The 25745-nt window shown below is 38.0% G+C and overlaps 3 protein-coding genes and 1 long non-coding RNA gene across 5 annotated transcripts; 2 read left to right on the top strand and 2 right to left on the bottom strand.

Annotated features, from left to right (window-relative positions):
* Positions 1-1156: 1156 nt before the first annotated feature.
* On the top strand, positions 1157-10140 carry ska3 (spindle and kinetochore associated complex subunit 3). 2 transcript variants are annotated; one of them, XM_007255598.4, is made up of 12 exons: positions 1157-1245; positions 1551-1679; positions 2540-2604; positions 2729-2900; positions 3090-3567; positions 4854-4936; positions 5401-5588; positions 6942-7130; positions 7227-7403; positions 8605-8702; positions 9466-9596; positions 9731-10140. In XM_007255598.4, the coding sequence occupies exons 2-12, from the start codon at positions 1559-1561 to the stop codon at positions 9889-9891; spliced, it is 1863 nt and encodes a 620-aa protein (XP_007255660.3). In that variant the 5' UTR covers positions 1157-1245; positions 1551-1558; the 3' UTR covers positions 9892-10140. The 2 variants fall into 2 exon arrangements, with proteins under 2 accessions (XP_007255660.3, XP_049341362.1); XM_049485405.1 differs by lacking the exons at positions 1157-1245; positions 2540-2604 and having other exon boundaries at positions 1591-1679.
* Positions 10141-11240: 1100 nt separating this feature from the next.
* Positions 11241-14551, bottom strand: sap18 (Sin3A-associated protein). Its single transcript, XM_007255595.4, has 4 exons — positions 14325-14551; positions 13782-13891; positions 12798-12920; positions 11241-11574 (listed from the first exon to the last, which is right to left on the bottom strand). Exons 1-4 carry the CDS (start codon positions 14394-14396, stop codon positions 11418-11420), a joined length of 462 nt encoding a protein of 153 aa, XP_007255657.1. The 5' UTR covers positions 14397-14551; the 3' UTR covers positions 11241-11417.
* A 248-nt stretch (positions 14552-14799) lies between these two features.
* LOC103025519 (uncharacterized) lies at positions 14800-20217 on the top strand. Its single transcript, XM_007255594.4, has 2 exons — positions 14800-15219; positions 16665-20217. Exons 1-2 carry the CDS (start codon positions 15042-15044, stop codon positions 18050-18052), a joined length of 1566 nt encoding a protein of 521 aa, XP_007255656.3. The 5' UTR covers positions 14800-15041; the 3' UTR covers positions 18053-20217.
* LOC111194925 (uncharacterized) lies at positions 18634-25739 on the bottom strand. The gene is made up of 3 exons (XR_002651375.2): positions 25473-25739; positions 20768-20864; positions 18634-18686 (listed from the first exon to the last, which is right to left on the bottom strand). It is a non-coding gene; the product is annotated as an uncharacterized LOC111194925 (long non-coding RNA).
* Between the last annotated feature and the right edge of the window lie 6 nt (positions 25740-25745).

Below are 25745 nucleotides of genomic sequence, written 5' to 3'. Positions count from 1 at the left end.
AGTATGAAAGCAATCATCAGTGCTCAAGACGCAACTGTAAAATGCATGGATTTTCCAGTTATTTACATGACTGTTTTTGCATTCATTCTTGGTATCGTCTCAAGCAGCTTCATGGGGAGCTTCCTGGGATGTTTTTTTCCCCAGCAGACTATGGTGTAAGTGGCTACCCCAATAAACTGTAAGCCATTAAGTTTAAGTCTTTATATTAAATATAATTTGAAAAACACAAAGTATGCACAGACATTTGACTGGTCCTGAGCACTTACGCTTTACTAATATTGCTAATGGACTCCCTTTTCTCTCCAGACAGTTCAAATTCTTTATGACGAACCAAAATTATGCTGAAAGTAGCTGTTTTAGTCATGAAGGGATGTTATGTTTAGTAAATATAGCATATTAAATGAAATTTTAATTACAGTACTAGTCAAAGTTAGAACACACCTTATAATTCAATGTTTTTCTTTATTTCTTTACTTAATTAATCGTCCACATTGTAGATTAATATTAAAGACAAAACAAAAATTAAAGGACACACAGAAATGTTTGTCCTCCACAATTGAATGGAAAACCCATTGAACAAGAAGAGGTGTGTCCAAAATTTTAACTGTATATGAATATTTTGAAAGGAGATGTAAAAGAATAGTTTAGTATTGTATTGTACAATATATTAAAAATATAGTACAGTGTAGTATTGTATAGTATAGTATATTAAAAAAAAATATGGTATAGTATAGTGTAGTATTGTACGGTATACTATATTATAGTATAGAATAGTGCAGTACAGTAGAGTATAGTATATAATTAATATAATATAGTATTGTATGGTATTTCATAGTGTAGTATAGTCCAATATAGTATAAAATAATTATAGTATTGTGTAGTACAATGTTGTACTGTATAGTATACTATATTATAGTTTAGAATAGTATAGTACAGAATAGTACATTATTTATATAATATAGCATTGTATGGTATATTATAGTGCAGTGTAGTATAGTGCAATATAGTATATTATAATTATAGTATAGAATGGTATAGTAGAGTGTTGTATTGTATAGTATACTATATTATAGTATAGTGCAGTATAGTGTAGTATAGTGCAGTTTAGTGCAAAAGGGTATAGTAAAGTATAGTAAAGAAAATCACAGATTACCTCAAAGCTGATTGGCTTTAACTTTGTAAATCGACACTTCCGCCAAACCACGGAAGCGGCAGATTTGAAAAGTGTCCCGTAAACTCAGAGCGGTACGGCTATTCTCTTCACTTTAAACTCTTTATTTGGACGTTATTGTGATTTTTTATGAATCCGTTTAAATACAGTAGGTTAAATCCTGGGTAATAAATAAAGGCTCTGACTGTAGAACACAGCTGTAGTGATTTTGTTAACGGTAGTTACCTAGTTTTAACTAGCCTTAGTTAGCATTTTCTGCTAATCGGTTGTAAACATTGACAGCTGGTGATTTAGCTACCCTTAGCTGAGTCGCTGACTGATGAACCAGGGCGGTTTCTGGTGTTTATTTATTGCTCTTGACTGTGTTTTCTGGATGTAGGCGGAAATATGGCTGCAATGGACATATCAATACGATTCTTCACAAAACTGCGAAGTCTGGCCGTGCGCTTAGAGACAGAGAGAGCGAACCTGGAGCACACGGCCAGCCAGAAACTGGACGAGGAGGACGGTAAACTAACCTAAACTAGTTAACTCAGTTAACTGCCTACTGTTACATTCTTTATTGCAGGACTTATTTAGCTAACTAGCGATGGTGGACCCTGACTTTTCTATGATGAAAACAGTGACGTAGAAACGCAGTCCGGTTATTTCTTTTTTGAAACAATAAAACGATAATCTTAAAATAAAGCATTGTTTTTTGGCTCTGTTGAAACCCATTAGCTATAGGGTTAAATTTGACGTGGCTTAATTTAAAACAAAGAATTGACCTTAATAGCTGCGCCACTCATGAAATCCTTAAGTGACATATACTGTACAACCTGAGCGCATCACAGGACAGTGTGTGAATGTGTGTTCGTTATTTACAGAATATAGGTGTGCTTAAGATTAAACTAGCTCCATTTAATGGTGCATTTCTTGCTTCTACAGGTCTGTTCCATTCGGTTTCATTCATTTTTACAATTCAGATACTTTATTTAAATGTTTTGCATATTATATATCTGGTTCTGACAATTTTTAAAACAAAATGTTACACTACAACTTATGAAATTTTTACCATTTACGTTACTTGAGGATTTTAACCTTAAAATATTTACAGTCATGTTTCCACAAAAAGGAACATGAATGAGCTGCTCACTGAATTTATCTATTATTCAATTTGAAAATTGACATCAATATTTAGAAGTTGGCCTGGGCTCTTATGGGTTAAACAAGCTTAAGAATTTAGTGATCTTATATCATTGTAATATTGACAGACATAATTGTGAGGTATATTTATGTGTTGTTGTTATCACAAGTAGTGGGATATTTTTAATTTGCTTTTTAATTTTATTATTTATTTATTTATTTATTTATTTATTTATTTTTAAGAAGGGACGGAGAGTGGGGCAGTCCAGGCACTACATGAACTACATTCTGAGGTTAAAGGGTTTAAGGTAGGTGACTGAGACCTTTTTGATTATCATTATCTGTTCAGGCAGCATATTGGAACCTAATGCGACAATCTGTCCAATACACCTGCTATTTCTGAATTTATCTAAAAGTATGCCATATTTGCAGAAACTGGTTCAAGGACAGGTGGCATCTCAAGATGATGGGTGTGGTGAGCTGAGGAGCTTTATAAAATCATGCATGGTGTTAAAACAGCGAACCACAGAAGACATAGAAAGAATCAAGAATCATTATGAAAAGTATGGGTACAAACCTCGAAAGAACTTCCAGAAAAAATCAGGTATGAGTGTTCCATAAATGTAGAGTGTCAAGAAAAACTGTAATTATTTCTTTATTTTATTTATGTAATAATGTAAACGTTTCTAACAGCACCACAAACGTATTTCTGTGTGTTATTCGTTCTTGGCTTCCTGAGCTTTGAGTAAAGAGCTTTATGTAAACATCCCTAATGGTTTACCTTGTTTTCTAGAGGTAAATGGCCATTGCGAGACACAGGCTGGGCCCATCTTAGAGAATCAACCAGAGAGAGAGCCGGCTGACGAAGAGTCAGGAGATGCTGGGGAAGATGTACAAGTTCAAGAATTAGCCCAGGGTCCTGAAACACCTGATAAGATGCTCCCTCCAGCTGTTGACCAAATGCGCACTCCGCAGCTCGCAGATTTTGGCCTGTCTGCACTTCACTTGCAGATGGTGCTTGGCAATGCAGAACAGTCTCGGGAAGTGTCTCATCTTCCAGCTGTGGCTCTCACACCACCACCACCACCGTTAGTGATGACCATAGAACCATCCCAGCCAAAGACACCCAGGTGTTCTCTCATTATGGATGAGGATGCTCCCACCCCTCGATTAGAAGACTTTGGAATTACAGAGCACACAATGTGTTTAAATAATGATTTCACCATGGACCTGTTCCGCAAGAAACCACCAAAAGGAAGGCAGACTTACAGGTAGACACATGTTACTAGTCTTTTAGATGTCTTTTAGTGTGTCCTTATAGAAGAACAAAATGAGATGCATTTTCTATCAGCACATTTCTCTGTCTGTAAGTTTTCAGGTTGCAGAATACATTAATTACTAGGTTTATGTTAGCTGAACTAGATGCTACAAAAGGCCCCCAGCTAGGGTGGGCAAAAAGATTCGATTTTATCGATTAATCATGACATTTTTCTCTTTTTGTGCACATCAGAGACATTATCAGTACTTAAGCACTGGGAAACCATGTGTTCTATTACTGGTGTAAATCACACTTTATAGCCACTGTACAGTAATATAATAGAATAAAACAAACCCCAGAAGTGGGAGCCAGTCACTTCAGTGCCTGAGGGGAAATTCAGGGTTAGGATGATGGATGCTGTCTTGTATGTGAATGTTAAATGAAGATCAGTGTACTTTTTAAACGTGGTATTTCTGTGCTTTGTCTTTGTAAAGATGTTGTAATGTCACATATAGTGAAGACCCCTGTCCAAGTATTACAATACATGTTTTGCCATATGATATTTAAAATACTGCTTAGGAATTTCCTCAGATATTACAAGATGCTAGTATTTACAGTATTCTATTGGGTCTGATATGGGAACACAGCACATGTTTATCATCTTGTACAAAATGTGAGTTGTAAGTAAAAATTGCCTGTTTTCCATTTCTTTTGTTAATCATCTTTTTATCGGGTTTTCTATTATTTACAACAATATAAAAAAAATAAAATATGCAAAAGTATAACAGGTCCGGGAAATAGTATAATACAGACGATGAAATAAAGTTTGTATCTCTTAATGCAATAAACATTTCTTATATAAATATAAGAACATTTCTTCCGGTGCCAAGTCTGAACACAGAAGGGATGTAACATAATAAGATGTAGAGATACACATCTAGAAGGAAACTCAGTTAGCCTTTTCCAGATATAATTGTAGATACAGTTTAGAATTCTGGTGCACCTAGTAGGTTAGTTTTCCACAAATACTATTTGTTAATCTGCTTCAACCACATCTTTTTAGAAGGAATGTCTGTTTTAACAATAATAATAGAATACACCTTCTGGTGAGATAAAATAAAATATATAAAAGACTAATGATCCAGTTAGGAGTCTACAGCATTTAAGAGATACACTTCTGAACACATAACAAACTGTATGCCAGTTATTTCTTGTAAGGCCAAATGGATTTTCTTTCCAGTAATCCTGTAGATTGACACAAGACCAAAAAACATGTAGACTTTTTTCCATTTCTTACAGAACAACTGAAGAGACTGACCATCGACCACCTCAAAGTCTTCCTACTCCGCCGTCTTGTTTCCCTCATGAGAAGATTTCTAATGGTAATTGAAACTGGTAAAAATTGTTTTTCTTTTTAAAATAATTTTAGCAGGACTTAAGTCTATATTTTTTGGTTTTGAACTTACTGTAGTATAGATTTCTTTGCTTTTCTACCCAGGCTGAATGCATTTTGAGGTTCATGTATGGTGCATCTTGAAACCTATACATCAAATTCTTCCTGAGGTGTGCACACCCTGAATTGTACATTACTGCTTTATGAGTTTCTGCTTCACAGAGCTGTGCTTGGCTTCACCCAGAATACATAGTCTCCCTCTAGTGGCCAAAACTAAAATGAAGGGAAATGACTATATTCAGCTTTTTTGGAATGGGAGCTGTGTTTGTTTTTGTACTGCAGCTATAAAGTTACTCTGATGTTTGGATGAAGGTTACGTATGCAGTACATACTTGTTTCTTGGAGAGCATCTGCAGCACCCTAAAGACTCTTTGTTTCCTCTTGTTTGCACAGAGAGCATGGAATCCCCAGAACTGCCTGTATTTTGTACTCTGGACCTTAAGATGAATAAACAGTCTCTTCCATCATCTGCTGTACCTGACAGTCCTCAGTCCCCAAAGTACACCAGTAATTCTGCGTGTACACCGCCTCTCCCTGCGTTTGAGACGCCTTACATCAGCAAGCTCATCAGTGCAAAAAAGGTGAGTCAGATGTTTGATATTTAATACAAATCAGTAGCTACCAATCATGCTCCAGGTTTCCTGAACTAATTTATGCACTATTTACTTATAAAAATTAATATGTTCATTTTAAATGTTGTAACTGTCACTGCCCATAATGAGTGTGCCATATTGCATGGTACACAATAGGCTTTGAAACGCCTTTTTTGGTACAGTGCATGACCTGCATTAACATATTACTCTTTTAATCTTGCAAATGCACTTCAAAGGCTGTCGCTATAGTTGCTCCTGAACACATTTTATGTCATAATTAGTATGTCTTTATACTTTCTTTAAACTTCTTTTTAACATGTAACATTTTAGCTTGATTTTTTTCTTCTGCTTGTCTTTGTCTAAATTGTCACTTTACTTATGTATTCTGAATTGCTTTTATATTATATATATTAATTGGATTTATTAGCATTACATTCCACTTTGATTATTTTTTTTGTTTTTCTCCATTATGTTGTTTTAAAAAACGGCAGGAAAGTAAAGATTTCTTTGATATTACTTTTATACATATGGATTTGTTTTATGTTTACACCTTATCTAGTTCTTATGGATTTAACTGCACTTTTCTCTTGTCAGTAGCTGTATCATATTCATGCAGTTTCATGCAACATCAGAGAGTCTCTACCATATACACTTATTCTGCTACAAAGAACTCAAAAGTAGCAAAGGGGTTGCAGCTGGTGAATGCCTGACTTGACAGCCTCTGTAATTTTATTCCTGTCTAGAACTACTATGTATGTGTTTTTCTTAGATGTCCTCTGAGAAAAATTACAGGCTAAATTACTTACTGTTTTTCTATTATATCTATTCGTCCACTGCTACACACCATAATTACACTTTGGGCGTGCGTTTCAACGGAGTACCACATAAACACAATAGTGAGTGGAAATGGAGGAGCTACTGAACGCATGTCATGTGACCAAGAAAGCCAAAGAACACTCTGGTACTCCTGTTTTTTAATTGCAGTCCAGATGCAAGAGTTTGATCACTGAGTAGAAGTGTGAAATATTTTTCACAGACGTCCCCCTGAGACACTAATCCCATCCAGATGGGCAAACAGTAAAGAAAAGTTTCTTTTCTGTCAGAGTATCTTCATCATCGTATACATATGGTATGGTCAGCTAAACTAGCAAGTAGTAGTACTTTTCCAGTAGAATGTTCACAAATATATTAGCTAAATTAGATGTGTTTGTTGTATGGAAAAAACTGTATGTAAGAGAGCTGGTAATTTAAATTCTGTGTTTATCCACATTAGAAGCAAAGCCTTCTGAACTGTTTTATATGAGGATGAAAATGATGCCTAAATCCACTGTCCTTCCTCAGGACACCAGACAGAATGAGCAGGATGGACTCGGAGGATCAGTGAATAGCATGCCCAACCCTTTGGAATGCCCAGCTGTCAGAGTGTCATCGTCAGACATGCCACAGATGCCAGTCAGTTTTTGTCCGAAAGAGGAGACCACTCCCGAAATGCCAAAACTACAGTCTTTATTCGGCCGCTCTTTACCTTGTGTAAGTAGATCTTCCTAAGAATCGCTTAATTAGTAGTATTTAGGTGTAATTTAAAGCCTATTTCAATCCCTTCATGATTGACTCTGTGGAATGTAGATGGGGGGAAATAACCGGGCAGGCATAACTGAGCCACCACCCCTTGTGCTACATGCCAATGATGACCACACTGAGGATTGGTGTCTGGCCACCCCACGTGTTCGGATGAATTTCCAAGAAGAGCCACGCACACCAGAGATGCCTGATATGAGTTCCATCACACAGGATATCCTTAAAGTAAGAAGTGACCTTGTCATTCACTCTGACACAGTTCTGGGGAGTGCTACAGACAGAAAAAGCAGAGCACTTTTCATACTCCCCGTTCACACCTCCTCACTTCATGTGACCAGTATCCGGTTTTTGGTCACATGCATTTACACTATAGTCAGATGCATGTCTGGTTAGTCTGAAACAATGAAATCTAATTGCTGTGGTAATTGGCCTGTCACGATAACTACTTTGTATTGAGTTATATAATGCCACAGGAATAATGGCAGTAAACAATATTATTGTCATGGTACGATCACTTAATGCCACTGATAAAATCATAATGAGTAGCACAATAATATAATATCATTTTAATTAAAAATATACTTCTGCATTAAGGCCACCAAAAATTAACTTTAGGTCATGATCATATATTGTATGATAAATGGATAATGTTATTATCATGGCAGGCATATGTGGCAAGTATTAGTGGTGACCACCTCTGAGTGTGGTCTTTTAAGTAAGGGTTATGCATTTGAATACCATTTTTTTTTTACTGCACAAACATTTATCAGATATATTTTTGTATACACAACACATTGCTCGTGGAGTTGAAGGTTCTGGGGTTACACAAGATAGCCATCCTTTGTTCTAAAAATAGATTAAATTAACTTGTTTTGCAAAAAAAACATGCCCAAAAATATCACCCAAGGATGAAATTTTGAGGTATATAATCAAATTAAATTTAGAATTAATTGATTCTATGTTGTTTATATATGTGTATTATGTTATTTTTGTTCATGTGTGAACTACACTATATGTCAAAATATAATATGTGGACACCATGTCCCATGAATGCATTCTTTTACCTTCATGTGCACTCACTGCTGACATGGATGTGCAAATGCACTCACAGCTTGTCTGGTCCCTGTAGACCAGTACTGCCAAGAAAATAGAACTCTGGAGAAAAAAAAAACAAGAACTATTGACACCAAAAATAGAGCGGTATAAAGCTCCCAGAATTGAGCTGTGCAGCAGTAGAACTGTGTTCTCTGGAATGATGATGCTCCATCCAGTACTTTCAGGATAAGTGATCATCCAACATCAATCCAGACAGCTGGTCTTTAAATGCAATAAAATATTTTTTATTACTCTTGATTTCAGAAGAAGCAATGAAGCATGCATTCATTATTATTTTTTTTTTATTTCTGTTTGCTTGCTTTCCTAATAGCTTGTTTCTCAGGCTAATAGCAAGCAACACTCTACTGCATCGGTACAACAGAGCTCAAAAGCTAATTCGCAGACTTCAGCACCTGGGAAAGAGAACAGGTAAACAGCAGCTGGACACTATTGCAATATTTTTACCTGCTACACAGCTTTCCATCTGAGTGTTATTTTTTAATGCACAATAAACAAAATAATGTGCATGGGTCCTTTGGGTATATATTTATTCTATAAAATGTATGCACACACATTAACGTATATTGGATATATGTTGTGATGCTGTGCAAAATTTGCAAAACTCTTACTCATTTTTTATTAAACAATAGTACATAGAAAATGAGATTTCGCAGATAGCTGAACCTTCTAAGAGATTCTATCCTATTCTATTCTACCCATTGCTTCACCAACTTTTTTTTTATTAGTACCACTTACTTTTTCAGCATTTTGTGGCCCTGTCCCAACTGTCTTGAGATACGTTGTTGCAATCAAGTTTTAAATGAGTTAATGATATGTGATTTAAGTTCTATGGTGAATAAAATAAGGGTCTGTGAAGTTTAAAAATCATTGCATTCTTAGTTTTACATTTATTTTGCACAGCTTCCAAACATCTTTGTAAATTGTTTCTGTAGTTTTCTCCATATAACATTGTATATCGCTATTTCTTTTAACATTTTGTGATTTTTTTTAATCGCATCCCCTGCTGTGCTGCATGGTAATGTGGAAGCAAGGTTTACTGCTGTCTGTCATTTAAATAACCCATTGAAATAAACTGACATTATCCAGCATGCTCAGAATTGATGAGGATACACTTTTACATATTGGAACCAATATCTCTTCTTTTTATATGAACTGTTGTTCTTTGTGACAGAGCCCGGTGTCTTGATCATGTGACTGAGAGAGAGTTTAATGGACTTACCTCTTACATGAAACAAATCCCCCTGACCAGTCTGAACCAGGCAATCAATAAAATGAACCAAGTCATTAAGGAGCGACATGGAGGTCAGTGGAAACTCAGCATTCACTGCTCGCATTAACAATTAACCACAGCCTCTTTGGCCATTCTCTATTGGGATGGGCTTTTATGCCTAATATAGTTCAACACATTAAATATTTAACACTGCCCTCTGTAACAGATGGTGACCCCAACTCTGAAGCATTTCAGATGGAAGATTTGAGGAAGATATTGGAGGTAGGACCCCAGTCTCCGATGTATATCTTGGCTCTGGTTGAGCTGAAAAGGTTGGAGAGTGTGCAGGGGAGACCTGCAACGTTCAAGATCATCACAAAAACATGAGAACTGGACTTTTGTTAACTGTGCTTCATTATGTTGTCTATTTTCTGTGTTTAATTGTAATATTCAATCTGATGGCATGCTATTTTATGTTTGTTGCTTCTAAAACATTAAGATAGCAAGTACAACTCAACCCCCTGACTCGATTTTCTGTTTATTCTTTATTTTGATTTGTTGGAAAATTGCACTCCTTTGCTTTGAAAAATAAAACATGCACATCATTTTATATATACTTAAAGTGCTTAGAAGGTACTCTTCTGGTTGCTGTGTACATGTTTACATTTTATAGCCCTTCCCTCCACTCTTTCTTTGTAGACAGTTCTTCAAGACCAATGGGAATCAATAATAACCCAGTTGTTCAGGTGGAATCATCTGTGGACAGACACTTTATTAAATGGTCATGACTAAAATAGAGGTGTATTTAGCACTGTAATGTGCTTATTCAGAATTTTTATTTCATTGAATACTTACATTTCTCACAATTTATTCTCAAAAAATACGCTCTAATTTATGAGACTAAATTGTGGAATGTCTGGTGATAGTCTTTTAGCCATTTTATCCACCAGAAGACCTAACTAGCTTATACTTTGTTCCCTTTGCCACAATGAGAAACAAAATTTTTGGTTTTTATTTATTTAAATTTAGTTCACATAGCTCCACTAAAACATACCAAGCAAACTCAATAAAACCTCTAAACCCATTTGAGTCTTTTGAACAAGTTTTACTATAAAGCAACTCTTTAAACAACTTTTAAAAACAGAATTGCATTTTCTAGTGCTTGCAACTAAAAAAAAAAACGTTTAAAGATAACCACGCAAGGTAGAATTTCTTGCACTAATATTGCAATTTTTCCTGTAGACATTCTAGGCTACCTCAAACTCACCAGCATTTGGTTTTCTAAGCAAATCCTTCAAATGTTTTTAAAACTCATGAACTTGATGCAGAGGAATTGTTCTTCCACTCTATCAGCTCACTATCAACCACAAATTGAGGCAATAGTCACACCCACAGGATTTATTCTTGGTTTTCACATAAAAATTCATGTGAGCTTTCTTTACTTCTTGGTCTAGGTATGAAAAACAAAAAGTGTGTTCTGGGCAAGTGCATATCTATAAAAAAACAAAAAAAAAAACAAATAAAAAGCCATCTCCTTTGTTGCTCTGATTTATATTCTAAAGTGGCAGATTTACCAGCATTTAGAATAATGTTTAATGCCATGATTTATTGATTATTATCATCTATCTATTTATCTATCTATCTATTATTATTATTATTATCATCATCATCATCATCTGATGTAAGAACTGTTAACTGGAAATAAGACATTTTCTTGATAGCACACACAGACAACATTTACTAGAGAAAAACTTTTATTCACCATTAAGTGTTACATGGAGGGTAGGGTTAACCTTAAAAACTCAAAGCCAATAAATCCAGTATAAAAATTCTGAGAAGAAAACGTAGACAACAACAAAATGTAATCATGTAGACAAGACCACACAGGCACCAGGGTTCTAGCATGGAGAGACTCAGTAGGGTCTCATACGGCCTGGCATAGGAGGAGCACGGTTGGGAGGAGTAATGGCAATGTCAAGGTAGTCTCCTATCTGAAAGCGCTGAGACTGCAGGGTCATCGAGTCATCTGCACCCTTGCGCCCAGATACTGTGTTACCGATTTCTTTGACCCTATAAAAGCAAAGCAAAAATTCTAAAATTATTATATATCTACAGTCTACACGCCTCAGTCAGACAACACCTAGGACTGTAGATAAAAAAGAAAAATGTATTAAATAAAAGGATGAGTTCACATAAAACTGTGATCATACTAAAAATCTATCTACAGATGACAAAGAAATGGTTCAAAACTAGGTTTAACTGTTACAAATAAAATGGTGTTCAGATGCTTTGGGTTGAGTTGACTCATTGAGTAAATAATTCAAAACATAGTTTAAGCTCATGCGTTCATATCACACGCTGACCTCGTCCACACACCCTGGAGTTACTCACACACTGGATTATACTTAAGAACACGGGTTTGTGACTGAAAAATTGAGAAATAGTGCACTAAACGAGTCTCAGAAGAAACTTTGAAGGAGAGATTTTTATTGTTTTCCACAATTAACCACAGATCCTAAGCAGAGAGTGATGGTGCTGCAGTTTTTAAAGCAATAGGATTTATTTCTAGCTAAATATATGTTATATAACTTTTTTTTGGTACAAGCTCAGTTCTCAGTCTGTGGGAGGTGCCGGCAAGCATTGTAAGATAGATAAACACTTCAGAAATGAGTAGCGTTTTTTTAAATGTTTTAGATTAAAATGATAAAATGTCTATGTAAAATCACAATTACTCAACTTTAAAAAAATCGCATTAAAACTAATTTAAATTAACCAAATTAATCGTGAAAATCGCCCAGCAGTTCTGAAAATACATGCTATTTTTTTCTCTCCAGTGACTGTTCTGCAATATGTTATTGATCCAGGGATTAAGACTGCAGTGCTTCTGATTGAACCTTGTTTTCTCAGTTCAGATGAAGACCTGGAGCAATGCAGGGGCTGTTTGGAAGCACGCGTGTTACTCAGTAATATAAGTAATTTAGGGTCTATTTAGCTTGTTACACTACTTTCAGCATTCAGTCCACCATTCTATTGATCTAACTCGCTGAATGTTTCTCAAAAATTGGTTGTAAATGCTCCAAATAATCAAGTCACTGTACATGAAGTGTGCACACGGGCAACTGTAGCAAAGGCAGTTAAAACCACTAGATGCTTTAAACTGTGGATATTAAACTGTTCAAGGGTTCTGTTCAAGAATGTTGACTGTGGCAATAAGAATGAAAAATTGAAACAGAGACACAAAAGGCTGAAACGAGAAAATATATACTGCACAAAACAGAACTGTCCTACATTACCTGTAGCCTGGTCTTTTAGGGTCTGGATAAACAATAGCAAACCCGAAGTGTGTGCCTTTCTTTCGAGCCTCAGGATAAACCTCCTTTACTAGACTGGTCAGCTCTTTCAGGGTGGCGTCCATCCTGTTTTTAAACACACACAAGACACAAGAGGTGTTAAAGCCAGGAGAAGATTTGAGATCTCCTCTTATGACTATTATACTTGTTGCTAAAGGTTATTAAAGTCAGAAAGAGAGAGGGAGGAAATGAGCTGAAGGAAATTGTCCTTAAAATGTAGTGGACTTTCATTCGTTAATATTTCTTTGTGTGAAAATAAATACTTTGATAATTTTAAATTAGAACTATTTTTCTATATATAGTATTTAGGTCATATAACAACAATAACAATAGCTTGGGCATCACTTTAAATGGTGCTGTTTGTCTACAAATAAAAAACTGAAGTTGTTATGTGCAGTATATTATTTGAAGAATATTGAAAAAAAAAAGAAAAATGGTAATTTCTTTGATTATACTAAATTTAAAAGCCTTTGAATATAATCAAGAGGAAGATGGATGAGCACAAGCCATCAAAATGTATTTTTTTCACCAGGAGTGGCATAAAGTTATCCAAAAGCAGTGTGTAAGACTGGTGGGGGATAACATGCCAAAATGCATGAAAGCTGTGATTAAAAACCCAGTGTTATTCTACCAAATATTGACTTCTCAACTCTTAAAACTTTAGGAATATGAACTTTTTTTCTTTGAATTAAGTCTAAATGACAATCTTTACAATAATTACTATATGGCCATAATTTATAGAATAAAACAACAACAAAGTTAATTTTAATCAAACATATACCTATAAATTGCAAAACCAGAGAAACTGATTCAGAAACTGAAGTTATCTCTTCATTTTTCTAGAGCTGTATATAGATAATTAACTAGGTTATATCGCCCGGCCCTAGTTACAGACAGTCAAAACCGGACATAAGAACGTTCACTCACCAGGTGTAAATCTGAAGCTCGCTTGATGGTACATTTCCTCGGGCAAACTCGTCCATTCTGTGATGCCTCCCATTATTTGTGGTGAAAACTCTAAGCAGCAGCGGACACGTCTGTACACACACACACACACACACACACACACACACACACACACACACACACACACAAAAACACACACACACACAAAAACACACACAAAAACACACACAAAAACACACACAAAAACACACACACACAGTCAATCCATGCTAGCTAGCTAGTTAGTTAGTTAGCTAGCTAGCTAGCTAGCAAACTGGATTTATCCAGCAAGTTGAATTGGCCGTGCTTACAGAGGAACTATTAAACATCAAAATAGACGTTTCAGAGCTAATATCCATCAGATGGTTAACTAATTTACTCCAAAAAAGTTTAAATATTAATTTATTAGTTAGCTTTAGCAGATTTTAGCTGGCTGATTCTGTATGAACCAAACTGCAGCGGGATGCTAGCGTTAGCTCCACACTACCCCCTCACTAAACAAACTAATGTTCAGCGCTAACAAACCTTTTCTCTATCGACCGGCTTCTCCGGCTCCTTCTTAATTTCCTCCTGGGTCACCCTCGACTCCACAGCCATCGTTGGAACCCTCTTTCTCTGACCAGAAGCTCAGATTTAAGCTCCTCTAAACGCAGCGCTCTCGCTAATTCAGGTTCGCTAGCTTTAGCTGCCTCCCCGCCGGGCGCTTGAGGATGACCCGCTGTAGCGACCGAGCGCCTCGACCAATCACAGCGCTGGTGTTCTGTCGAGTTGTGCTACCCATTGATATGTGCTACTTAGCGGCTCTGCGCGTGCGCAAAACTCTAATTTTTACTGTTTTCATGTTTTTTTCCAAGAGTTGGGTAACTCAATTCCAGAAAGTAAAAATCCATCCCAGGGTCCCATGTTTTTAATCACCTATATTGCCTCATCTTTATCCTGATACAGCGATTCAGGCTATTGAAATGTCATATCGACACTTCTCATGCATGCAGCATGTATTTTTACAGTTAAACATACAGTATGGTTGCACGGTTTGACAGGGTAGCACAACTCGACACAACACCAGAACCGGGGCCCCACGGATGACGCGCTCCGAACCCGTCAGTGCGTTTGTATGGCAGTCCCCCCGCCGCCATTTTGGGAGTCAGAATATCAATCAGTGGTGTGTGTGTGTGTGTGTGTGTGTGTGTGTGTGAGTGAGAAAAAGACTGGAGCCCCGCGCAGCTCCTGGCGCTCTGTAACATGGTTCACACGTGCGTGGTGTCCGGCTGTCGGAACAGGAGGACCCCCGGCACCGCGCTGTCCTTCTACAGGTTCCCCAGAGACCCCGAGAGGAAGCAGCGCTGGATCGCCGCGGTGAATCGTGAAGGCTGGATGCCAAACGAGGGCAGCAGACTCTGCAGCACCCACTTCATTTCAGGTAGAGGTTCAGCAGCTACAGCAGCACAGTTACCTTTACTGAAACAACAGCATGGCCACACCAGGCTGGTAAAGATGGTTGACCAGCATAGGATATGGTTGAGTTTGAGTTTAATAATTTGGCTGGCCTGGAAGCATAGATAACCAATAAAACCAAGCTCAGCCAAGCTGATACAAGTCAACAACCTTGGTGAATTTGGTCATACTGTTCCACCAGTTTAGTCATGCTGGTCAGTCAACTTGGTCAAGCTTGGTTATATAGGCTATCCAGCTTGGTCAGAATGATCATGCTTGCAGACCAGCCAAAGTATTAAACTCAAACATAAACTCAAACCCTATGCAGGTCAAAAACTAAGCTGGTCAACCTGCTGGAGCATTCTGAACTGGCCTTGCTGTTTTTTTTTCAGCAGAGATAACAGCAAGACCAGTATAATGAGCCAGGACCAAGCCAGGAGACCACCAAGACCAAGCTGGTTGGTCAGCATAAGCAACAAAACTAAACTGGTAGACCACCAAGCCCAGCATTACCCGCAAGACCAAGGTTGTTGACCAGCAAGACCAGTGTAGTTTTTTTGGACGCTGGTAGACCACCAAGCCCAGCATTACAAGCAAGACCAAGCTGGTAGACCAACATGACCATCAAGACCAAGGTGGTAGACCAACATGACCATCAAGACCAAGATGGTAGACAACCAAGCCCAGCATAACCAGCAAGACCAAGCTGATAGACCAACATGACCATCAAGACCAAGGTGGTTGACCAGCATAACGGGTCAGACCAAGGTGGTAGACCAACACAGCCATCAAGACCAAGGTGGTTGACCAGCATAACGGGTCAGACCAAGGTGGCAGACCAACAAGACCATAAAGACCAAGGTGGTTGGCCAGCATAAGCAACAAAACTGGTTGGCCAGTGAAACCAAGCTAGTAGACCACCAAGCCTAGCATTACTAGCAACACCAAGGTGGTTGACCAGCATAACCAGCAAGACCAAGCTGGTAGACAACCAAGCCCAGCATTACCAGCAAGACAGAGGTGGTTGACCAGTATGAGCAACAAAACCATGCAGGTTCTCCAGCATATTCTGCGAGACCAAGTTGGTTAACCAGCATGACCAACAAGGCCACACTAATTGACCAGCATAGCCAAGCATGACCAAAATCAAACAAGACACACTATGCAGGCAAGAGCTGGTTAACCATTTAGCTTACCAGTCTAGAGTATATTTTCACCTGTCTGACCAGCTTTTCAACCACCTTAACTATCAAAGACCAGCTTAGACCGTGTGAAACCAGCTACCACCATTTCTGATATTAAGCTGATTTTTCTAAAGCAAGGATATTACATTTATACCTCATCTTTAAATGTGACAGCTTATGTTGAAACAACATATTTATTTAGTATGGTTTTATTGTCTAATATTTACACTCTTTGTCCATATCACAGGTAGACAAGTAAAGAACCCACGGTCTCCAGACTATGTTCCCTCTGTTTTCACTTCAGCACCTCTGTCCCCGAATATAAAAGAAGCCAACGCCTTTGAACCCTATGACAAACAAGAGGCGCAAGTGGAGGCTGCTAATGCCTTGCTTTTCCTGCAAGGGCAGGGGCGTCTGAAAGAGGGCCATAGCCATAACCACTGTCAGGGGGATCCAGAGAGTGCAGCCTCTTCACTAAACAGCTATGATGAAGAGGAGGAGGACGACGACGATGATGACGACGATGAGAGGGAAGAAGAAAGTGTATTAGAAAGCGAGGACCAGATCAAACAAGAAATACCACTGAGAAACATTTGCACACAGTCAGTCAACTATGAGGCCAGTCTCAACGCCCTGAGAAAAGAGAACATTGAACTGAGGGGGTCCTTAGCGAAGATGTCCCTCACGGAAACCTCGTTCCGGAACGATCCAGAGAAAGTTCAGTTCTACACAGGATTGCCAAACTATTTTGTGTTTGAGACTGTAATGTGGCTGCTTGTACCACATATGAAGGGAGACAAAAATGCCAAGCTTTCAACATTCCAGCAGTTACTTCTCACGCTAATGAGACTTAGGCTTGATCTTAGGAATCAGGATTTAGCTTACCGTTTTGGAGTTAAAGTTGCAACAGTAACCAGAACTGTTCATCGAGTCATCAACATAATGTTTACCACTCTGGTACCCACAGCTGTGTATTGGCCGTCAAGGTTGGAGCTTCGGAAAAACCTTCCTGCTGCTGTGAAGTGCTCACATCCAGACTGTGCCGTGATAATTGACTGCTTTACCGTGTCCCTCGAAAAAGCAGTCAGTGTAGATGTAAACCCTCATTGTGCAGCATCAGCAGCGGACATGGTCCCTCAGTCTCCTCACAAGGCATTTGTCAGTGAGCTCAAATATGTGATTGGTGTTGCCCCTCAGGGTGTTGTCATGTTTGTTTCCAGGGGGTCACCAGGGAATGTCAGCGATAAGACTTTAGTACAGAGTAGTGGTCTCCTATGTAAACTCCTGCCTGGGGATGTAGTATTGGCTGAGAGAGATTTTGACATTAGAGACTTGGTCAGTGCTTGTAGGGCTGAGCTTAAAATCACTAGTAGTGATCATCATGGTGAGATCTTTACAGGTGACCAACATTTAAGAGAACAGGCCTCTCTGGTCACTGTAGAAAGGTTGAATGTGTATAATCATGTGGGGAGGGTCATACAAATGGTCAAGAAAAGATATTCTATGCTCACTGGTCCAGTGGAGAGTCCTTTTACAGTCCTAGACCGTAGTTCAGGCGTGACCACTTTTGACAAGATAGTACAGGTTGCCTGTGCCTTAAACAACCTGTGTATATCTGCTGTCCCACTAGAGTAGAGTAAGGTAAATTTGTGTACACATTTTGCATTCATACCGTTTCACTCCATATTTCTCATTCCTTTAATTGATTCCATTAAGGCTTTATTCCATTTAAATTATGATGCCAGAATTTTCTGCTTTCAGGTAGACAGTTTAAACTGGAACAGGTCTCCACAGGTCGGGTTCCAAAAGGAGATGGACCATCTTAGATGGTCGAGCAAGCTTCACACTGAGCACTCTCTCTCTCCACGTAAAGATGTATTAAATGCTAAAATGCTTTTGGCAAACTGGGTCCAAATTTCCTACTGAGTAGTTTGGAAGAGTCTCACTAATTACAGAATTAAGAATCCAAGATGGCTGTACCATACACAAACAGTAGTACTTTTTTTAGCACTTCTTTTTTATTTGTCTCATTAAGTTAGTTGTGCAGTACTGTCTAACTTCCATCTGTAAACAGACTGTATCAATGGTTAGCAGCTGGTATCACTAAAAAGCTAAAACCATAACCTGGTAAACTCAGGTAAATAACTGTCAAACCAGTTGTGGTAAACTTTTTAGCTTGCCGTCAGAAATGTTTTGAAATATTATACACTTTCCTCATTTACCATGTTTAACTGGAACGCTGTCAACTCTGGTGTGACATCTCCAATATCTGTGGGGAAAGGGATGCAGAATAAGTATCTCACCATCATAAGCATGTTGTGTAAAATTATGGCTGCCCATTGTTTTTTGTGTTTTTTTTTTGCACTTAATTATTTGGAAAACTAATAAAAAAAAAGAAGTGAATGGTCCAAAAAATGTGGAAAAAAATCAAATAGAATGCTAATTTTACTATTTATAAGTAGCATTATCACTGTTACTATAAACATACTTATGATATGTATTTTCTGATTAGAACATAATGAACTACACATTCCTTTATCTGAACCACATAAAACCAAGGGCATCTGCAGTTAGATCTGGCTATTAAATGTATTTCTAGTGACTTTATTCATATTCCAATCACTTGTGGTTCTTTAGTTTGACTGTGCAAAACTTTCTAAAGAGAAAGCGTTATAATGAGAAACCAATGTCTGATCAGATCTAGTCTATATATGTCCAAAAGTGTACCAAGCATCAGCTAGAGACGTATAAATCTCTCCCAAAACTGGAACCTACATGGTCCTAAATAAGATGTGTGTCTGACTCATGGCCATGCAGCCTTAATGAGAGTGGTCATCTGAATTCACATTTATCCAGCTTTACGAACTAGTAAAAATAGTAAAATTGTGTAATTTAACACCATCAGATACTAAGTTTGGTTTATTCTGGGCTGAAGTGGCTCAAATGTTATTGTTTGGATTAATGTGACACAGGTTCAGTAATTTAGTATTTTTGGTAATTTTGAATATAACACTGACAGTTTTAAAGCAGATCTCCGCCATTATGCTACATGCAGTCAGGTTCATGAGGTAATGAAGGAACAGGCCATATCTGCTCACAAATCTCCAGTTAATTGTCTGATTACCTGTGAAAGAGACGGTCCAGTTTTCAAAGACAGTGTTTGTCATTCTTACGTCTTAGTGCCTTAGCCTGTATACTGGCAATACAGTGGTGTCAAAACAGCTGTTGTTTTGTACATGGTTGATACATGTTTCATATTTTTATTTCATTAGGCTGTTGACATTGAACTTTGACTATTGGTAGTATACTTTTTCCTTTTGTATTGGTGTCATAATGTTACTGAAAACATAAAGCTATAATAAGTTATTTTTGTTGTTTTCTATGTCAACACTAATAACCTCCTGCATGTTGTATTTGATTTAGAGTGTATTTTTATGTTTGTGCCTCAGCATTTGCTGAGCTTGGGCATTAAGCGCACACAAACTGTATGACCGCCCCCTTTTGCACAATGTTAGTATTTCCCATTTTCTGACATAGTACATTTTGCTGCATTTGGCTATATGTTTGTATATGACTGCTGGAAAGCTTTATGTGGTGCATTTAAATTACAGGTTTTACGCAGACATGCAGATTTGCATTTATAATGTGTAAATCATAGAATTTGCACAAAGTCTGCATTACTTAAAGACTTGTTACGCTGCTTTACATATGTGTGCTTGTATGGAGATACTGCTATTCTATGCTAATGTAGCATCATGTTTATTAAATATACCCTGTGTATATTCCTTCCCACAAAATTATTATTGTCTTGTGTTCTACTTCTTCTGTGTGAACCATGGCATTAGATCTGTTAAAACAATTTTCATAATCACAACAATGGTGAGGCCAACTTTGTCCTAACATTTTTAATATAATGTCTAGTGTTTGTCTATTCTGGTATATATTATAGTTCTACTGTGATATGCCGCATCAGCTGTGTACCATGGGAGCTAAAGGACACTGCACTGTCCTGCAGAATAAGCAGTTGAGTGTCCTGCGTTGAGTGTGATGTGGCATCTTTGTACACATGGACGGTTTAGCCAGACGCGACTGGTCATGATCATTAACCACCCACTGTGCTGTTTACTGTGGGTCTTGATAGGCAAGTCAGTTTACTTGGGGGCCATCTATGCAACGTGGCTGGGCAGTTCTGTCCACTTGTACAAGACCTGTATCTGTTTAAATGGGGAGAAATACTCAAAACTGAAGGTGTAATTACAATATGAATAACATATTTTACAAAAACTTTATAAAAAGCTTTTAAACTTTGGCTCAAAAAAAGATTTTTTCTGCATTTTATGGCTACTGCACCTGAGCAGAACTCCACAGCAAGGGAGGCTTCCCCACCAGCATGCTGACCCTTTCCCAAGGTGGCAGGAGCAGGACCACATATACAAGTAGAAAAATCCTACAAATGAATAAATAGTCTGGGAAATTATAATAATCACGCAGTGATCTCCATGCATAACGAACAGAAAGAAAACAACGAATCAATCAATAAGATTATTAATAATGATGCATATATTCATTAGTTTAATGTTTTTTTTCTAAATCAATCTCTTCATCCAGTGTACAGGCCTAAATCCACCTCTAGTACAAGATTCTTGATCTGACTGCAGTCAATGCTTAAATCTTGATTAATGCATTCAGCACTGAGAATAACTCAAAGAAATGTAATTCTAAAGCGAACTTCCTGAGTATTACAGACGCATGACTGGCACTCAAGTAAAGCTGCAAAGAAAACAGAAAGCAGTTTCAGATTAATAGCCAATGCAAGCGAAAAAAAAATCTTCAAGATATTACTGATAAATATCAAAACAGAGGTTGAACCGACAGACACTCGCACACGGGGGGACTATATCAGCATCTCTAATTCACCTGACGGCATTGGTTTGGACTGTGGTAATGGGACAGCGCTGTATTGCTGTTTAATAAATACATAAATAAATTTTAAGCAAAAAAAGTTGAATTATTCAATTCATATTAGCACTGTGGGTGGGAGTGGCAGAAATGTGTATGTGCGGGCAGGCAGGCACATGATTAAATCAAGTGTCTTTTGGTAGGTGCAAGATTAAAACAAGCAATTTTTGGGCAGGTGCAGGATTAAGCGATTTTTGGTTAGTGTAGGATCAAAAAAAGTGTTTTTTGGCGGGTGCAGGATTGAAACAATCGATTTTTGGCGGGTGCGGGTTTAAACAAGTGATTTTTGGCGGAGCAGGATTAAAACAAACAATTTTTGGAGGGTGGGGGGTTAAAACAAACGATTTTTGTGGGCACAGGATTAAAAGAAACAATTTTTGGTGAGTGTAGGATTAAAACAAGCGATTTTTGGTGGGTCTGGGATTAAAAGAAACAATTTTTGTTGCCCGTGGCATTAAAATCAGTAATTTTGGCAGGTGAGGGATTAAAACAATCAGAGAAGCAGACATTCGGGATTAAAACAATCGGGAGCGGGTTTAAAAAAGCAGTCCTGTGCAGACCTCTAACATAAGGTAACACCTTATGATCAATTTACACACTGCTATCCCACGAGTAGGCCTATGTTGTGAAATGTCAGTATTTTTATGCAAGAACAAGATAATGTTTACTGTGGCATGCAAATGTCAGAGCACCTTGTGATCCGAGATGCAAGGTTGCAAGAAAAAGTAAGTAAAGCCTTTGTGATTACATGGATTTCTGCAAAAATTGGTCATTAAATGTGTTCTGATCTTTATCTAAGTCACAACAATAGACAAACACAGTCTGCTTAAACTAATACCACACACAAAAATTATGTTTGCATGGTTTTATTGAACACAACACGTTAACAATCACAGTGAGGGGGGAAAAGCTATGTGAACCCCTAGGCTAATGACTTTTCTAAGATCTAATTGTAGTCAGGATGTGATGAGATTGGATGTGCTGGTTAAAGATGCCCTGCCCCATAAAAACACACCAGTTTTGAGTTCTTTTAAGAAGTTATTATTAGAAGCTTTGCTTGATGTGCAGGGGCGTAGCAGCAAATTCTGGGCCCTGTACACCCTCTATGTTAATGGGCCCCTATCCATGCCAGTAAACAAAGGAAAGTGAGCGAAAAAAAAATCAGGATTTTCATGGGCCCCTCTCCCTACTCGGGCCCTGGGTAGTCAGGTCCACTTTTCCCCCCACTACCACGCCCATGTTGATGTGAATCATGCCTCGCACAAAAGAGCTCTTAGGAGACCTACATTCAAGAATTGTTGACTTGCATGAAGCTGGAAAGGGTTACAAAAGTATCTCTAAAAGCCTTGATGTTCATGTGTCCACGGTAAGACAGACGATCCACAAATAAAGAAATTTCAGCACTGTTGCTACTCTCCCTAGGCGTGGTCTTCCTGCACAGATAACTGCAAGAGCACAGTGCAGAATGATCAATAAGGTGAGGAAGAATCCTAGAGTGTCAGCTGAAGACTTACAGAAATCTCTGGCACATGCTAACATTTTTTGTTGACAAATTTACAATAAGGAAAACATTAAACAAGAATGGAGTTCATGAGAGGACACCACAGAGGAAGCCACTGCTGTTCAAAAAACATTGCTGCACGTTTGAAGTTTGCAAAAGAGCACCTGGATGTTCCACAGCACAACTGGCAAAATATACTGAGGATAGATAAAACCAAAATTGAGTTGTTTGGACGGAACACAAAACGCTATGTATGGATAAAAATGGCACAGCACACACTCATCAAAACCTCATCCCAACTGTGAAACATGGTGGAGGGTGCATCTTGGTTTAGGGCTGCTTTGCTGCCTCAGGGCCTGGAGGGATTGCCGTCATCAACGGAAAAATGAATTCCCCAGTTTACCAAGACATTTTGCAGGAAAACCTAAGACCATCTGGACGCCAACTGAAGCTCAACAGAGGATGAATGATGCAACAGGACAGCGACCCAAAACATAGAAGTAAATCAACAACCGAATAGCTTCAACAGAAGAAAATACGCCTTCTGGAGAGTTCCGACCTCAACCCAATTGAGATGCTGTGGCATGACCACAAGAGAGTGATTCACACCAGATATACCAAGAATATTGCTGAACTGAAACAGTTTTGTGAAGAGGAATCATCCAAAATTCCTCCTGACAGAAAATGTTTGGTTGAGGTTATTGCTGCCAAAGGTGGGTCAGCCAGTTATTAAATCCAAAGGTTCACATACTGTTTCCACCCTGCACTGTGAATTTTAACATGTTGTGTTCAATAAATCGATGCAAATATGTAATTTTTGGTGTGGTATTAGTTTAAGCAGACTGTGTTTGTCTATTGTTGTGACTTAGATGAAGATCAGAACACATTTATTTGACCAATTTATGCAGAAATCCAAGTAATCCCAAAGGATTTACATACCTTTTCTTGCAACTGTATAACAAAGTACTTCACAACTGTAATTAAGTACTAAAATGCTGTATCTGCTGTATCTATTATTATTTTTCTCCGACTTCCACTTTTACTTCAATACATGTTTTCCATGAGTTTTATACTTTTAGTCTGATACATTTTGCACTACATCCTTATTCGGTACCAGGAGGATCGCCAGTACTTTTTAGGGCTCAGGAACCGCAAAAATAATCTTCATTGTCTCATGCGCATGCACAAAACAACACTATTTATTCTGTATTGTCCCACTCTTGATAGGTTCTATGTGTGCCTGCGCATACATGTGTGTGCCCATGAGTCAGTCATGGATATGGGTTGTTTTGTTTAAAATAAAGGGCCATATTCAAATTCATGTAAAAGAATAAAATAAAAAAGGAAAAAATATATATTTCATTGCTCAGTGTGAACAGATGCCCTGAAAATTCCATACTGCTCTGCACTGTCACCGGGTTTGCTGAAGCTGCTCATCATTGGGTGAATTAAGTGACCAAGTTGATCTTATAAGAAGACCTTGCTGCTCACATTCTGCCTTTTGCTCTACTGCCTTCCTGCACTGACAACATTGGAGCTTTGTTAGTTTGTTTTGAGATGGAAGAACCAGAAACATCACCTTCAACTTGGAGTAATGGTGGTGGTGAGGGTGAGGAAGGAGACCCCTTGCCCTATTTATGCTTTAAAGGTGGAGGGATATAGTTGATCTTATTTATTTTTTTTTTTTTACAAATATATAAGCTCTGTGTTTTAAGGTGCTCTAATCTCTTTGCCTTTGACAGGTTTAATTTAGATTTTACAATAGTGATAGACTAGTGACCTTTTATGCTAAATTTGTTAAAATACCTCAACAGTAGCATTTCTTTTGGGTAAGGATGAAAAAAAAAACACTTTTCCTACTGGGTGTTCGGGAGATAACACAAGATAATGCAAGAATATCATATATATGACCTCCAAAAAATATATCATTGAAAAGTTACTCGATTTTAGTAATTTAGTTTAAAATGTAAAAGTCCTATATTAAACATGGTTTACTCTGTGTGTAATACCGAAATAAAATAATTTTAAAATGATATTCTTCTGATTCTAATAAATGTTATTATTGACATTTAAGACCATTTAAATGCCACTGACATAATGGTTACCATGTTAAAGACTTTTTTAATCATATATTGGGAAATTAATACTTTTCTCTTTACTTACTGCAGTCCACACAGCAAGTCGCAATTACTGAAGCATTGGTCATTGCACAACTGGCTAAAATACTGTTCACTATTATAAATATTATCAAACATACAAATAAACGCAATAGATAAAATCACGATTATCAAATATTACTGATGTCACGTCCATTTATTGTGTTATAAGTCAATAATGTATTTTTTTTTCACAAATAATAAAAAACATCTGTACTGATGGCAAACGCGTTTCCATGGCAACATGTTGATTTCCATGTTATACAATAATTTTCTTATTGAAAGAGCGAGTCGGTAAATCTGCGCAGGAGTTAGTTGTTAATAGTTAAGACACGATATAAAGTTACGGGTGTTTGGTGCAGCCGGATTTAGTAAAAAGGAGGTTTGAAACTAACCAGTGCAGTTAACTAAGAACTTAGTAGAGACTTTACACACACACTTTTAAAGGAACTGAAGCTGAAATGGTGCAGCCCTGGTCAGGTTTGTGATCTGTGCTGGGTCTCAGGCCCGGGCGGCAGTAGCAGCAGCAGCAGCGGCAGCACAGTCCACCCCGGCCCGGCCTGGCTTTTCCACAGCGGCGCGGCGGCGGCGGCGGCGGCGGCGGGGTCGCTGAGCGGGGTGTTGTAAATGGAGGAAGCCCCGCCTAGACTATGTGCAGTGCTGACGTGCGTCGGTGCCTCACGTGACTCCTAAGGAATGTTAACAATGCAGT

The sequence above is a fragment of the Astyanax mexicanus genome, chromosome 11 (assembly GCF_023375975.1).
Source record: "Astyanax mexicanus isolate ESR-SI-001 chromosome 11, AstMex3_surface, whole genome shotgun sequence".
In the NCBI taxonomy this organism is placed as follows: domain Eukaryota; kingdom Metazoa; phylum Chordata; class Actinopteri; order Characiformes; family Acestrorhamphidae; genus Astyanax; species Astyanax mexicanus.
Note: the sequence above shows the minus strand (reverse complement) of the source record. Positions and strands in the feature narration are given on the sequence as shown.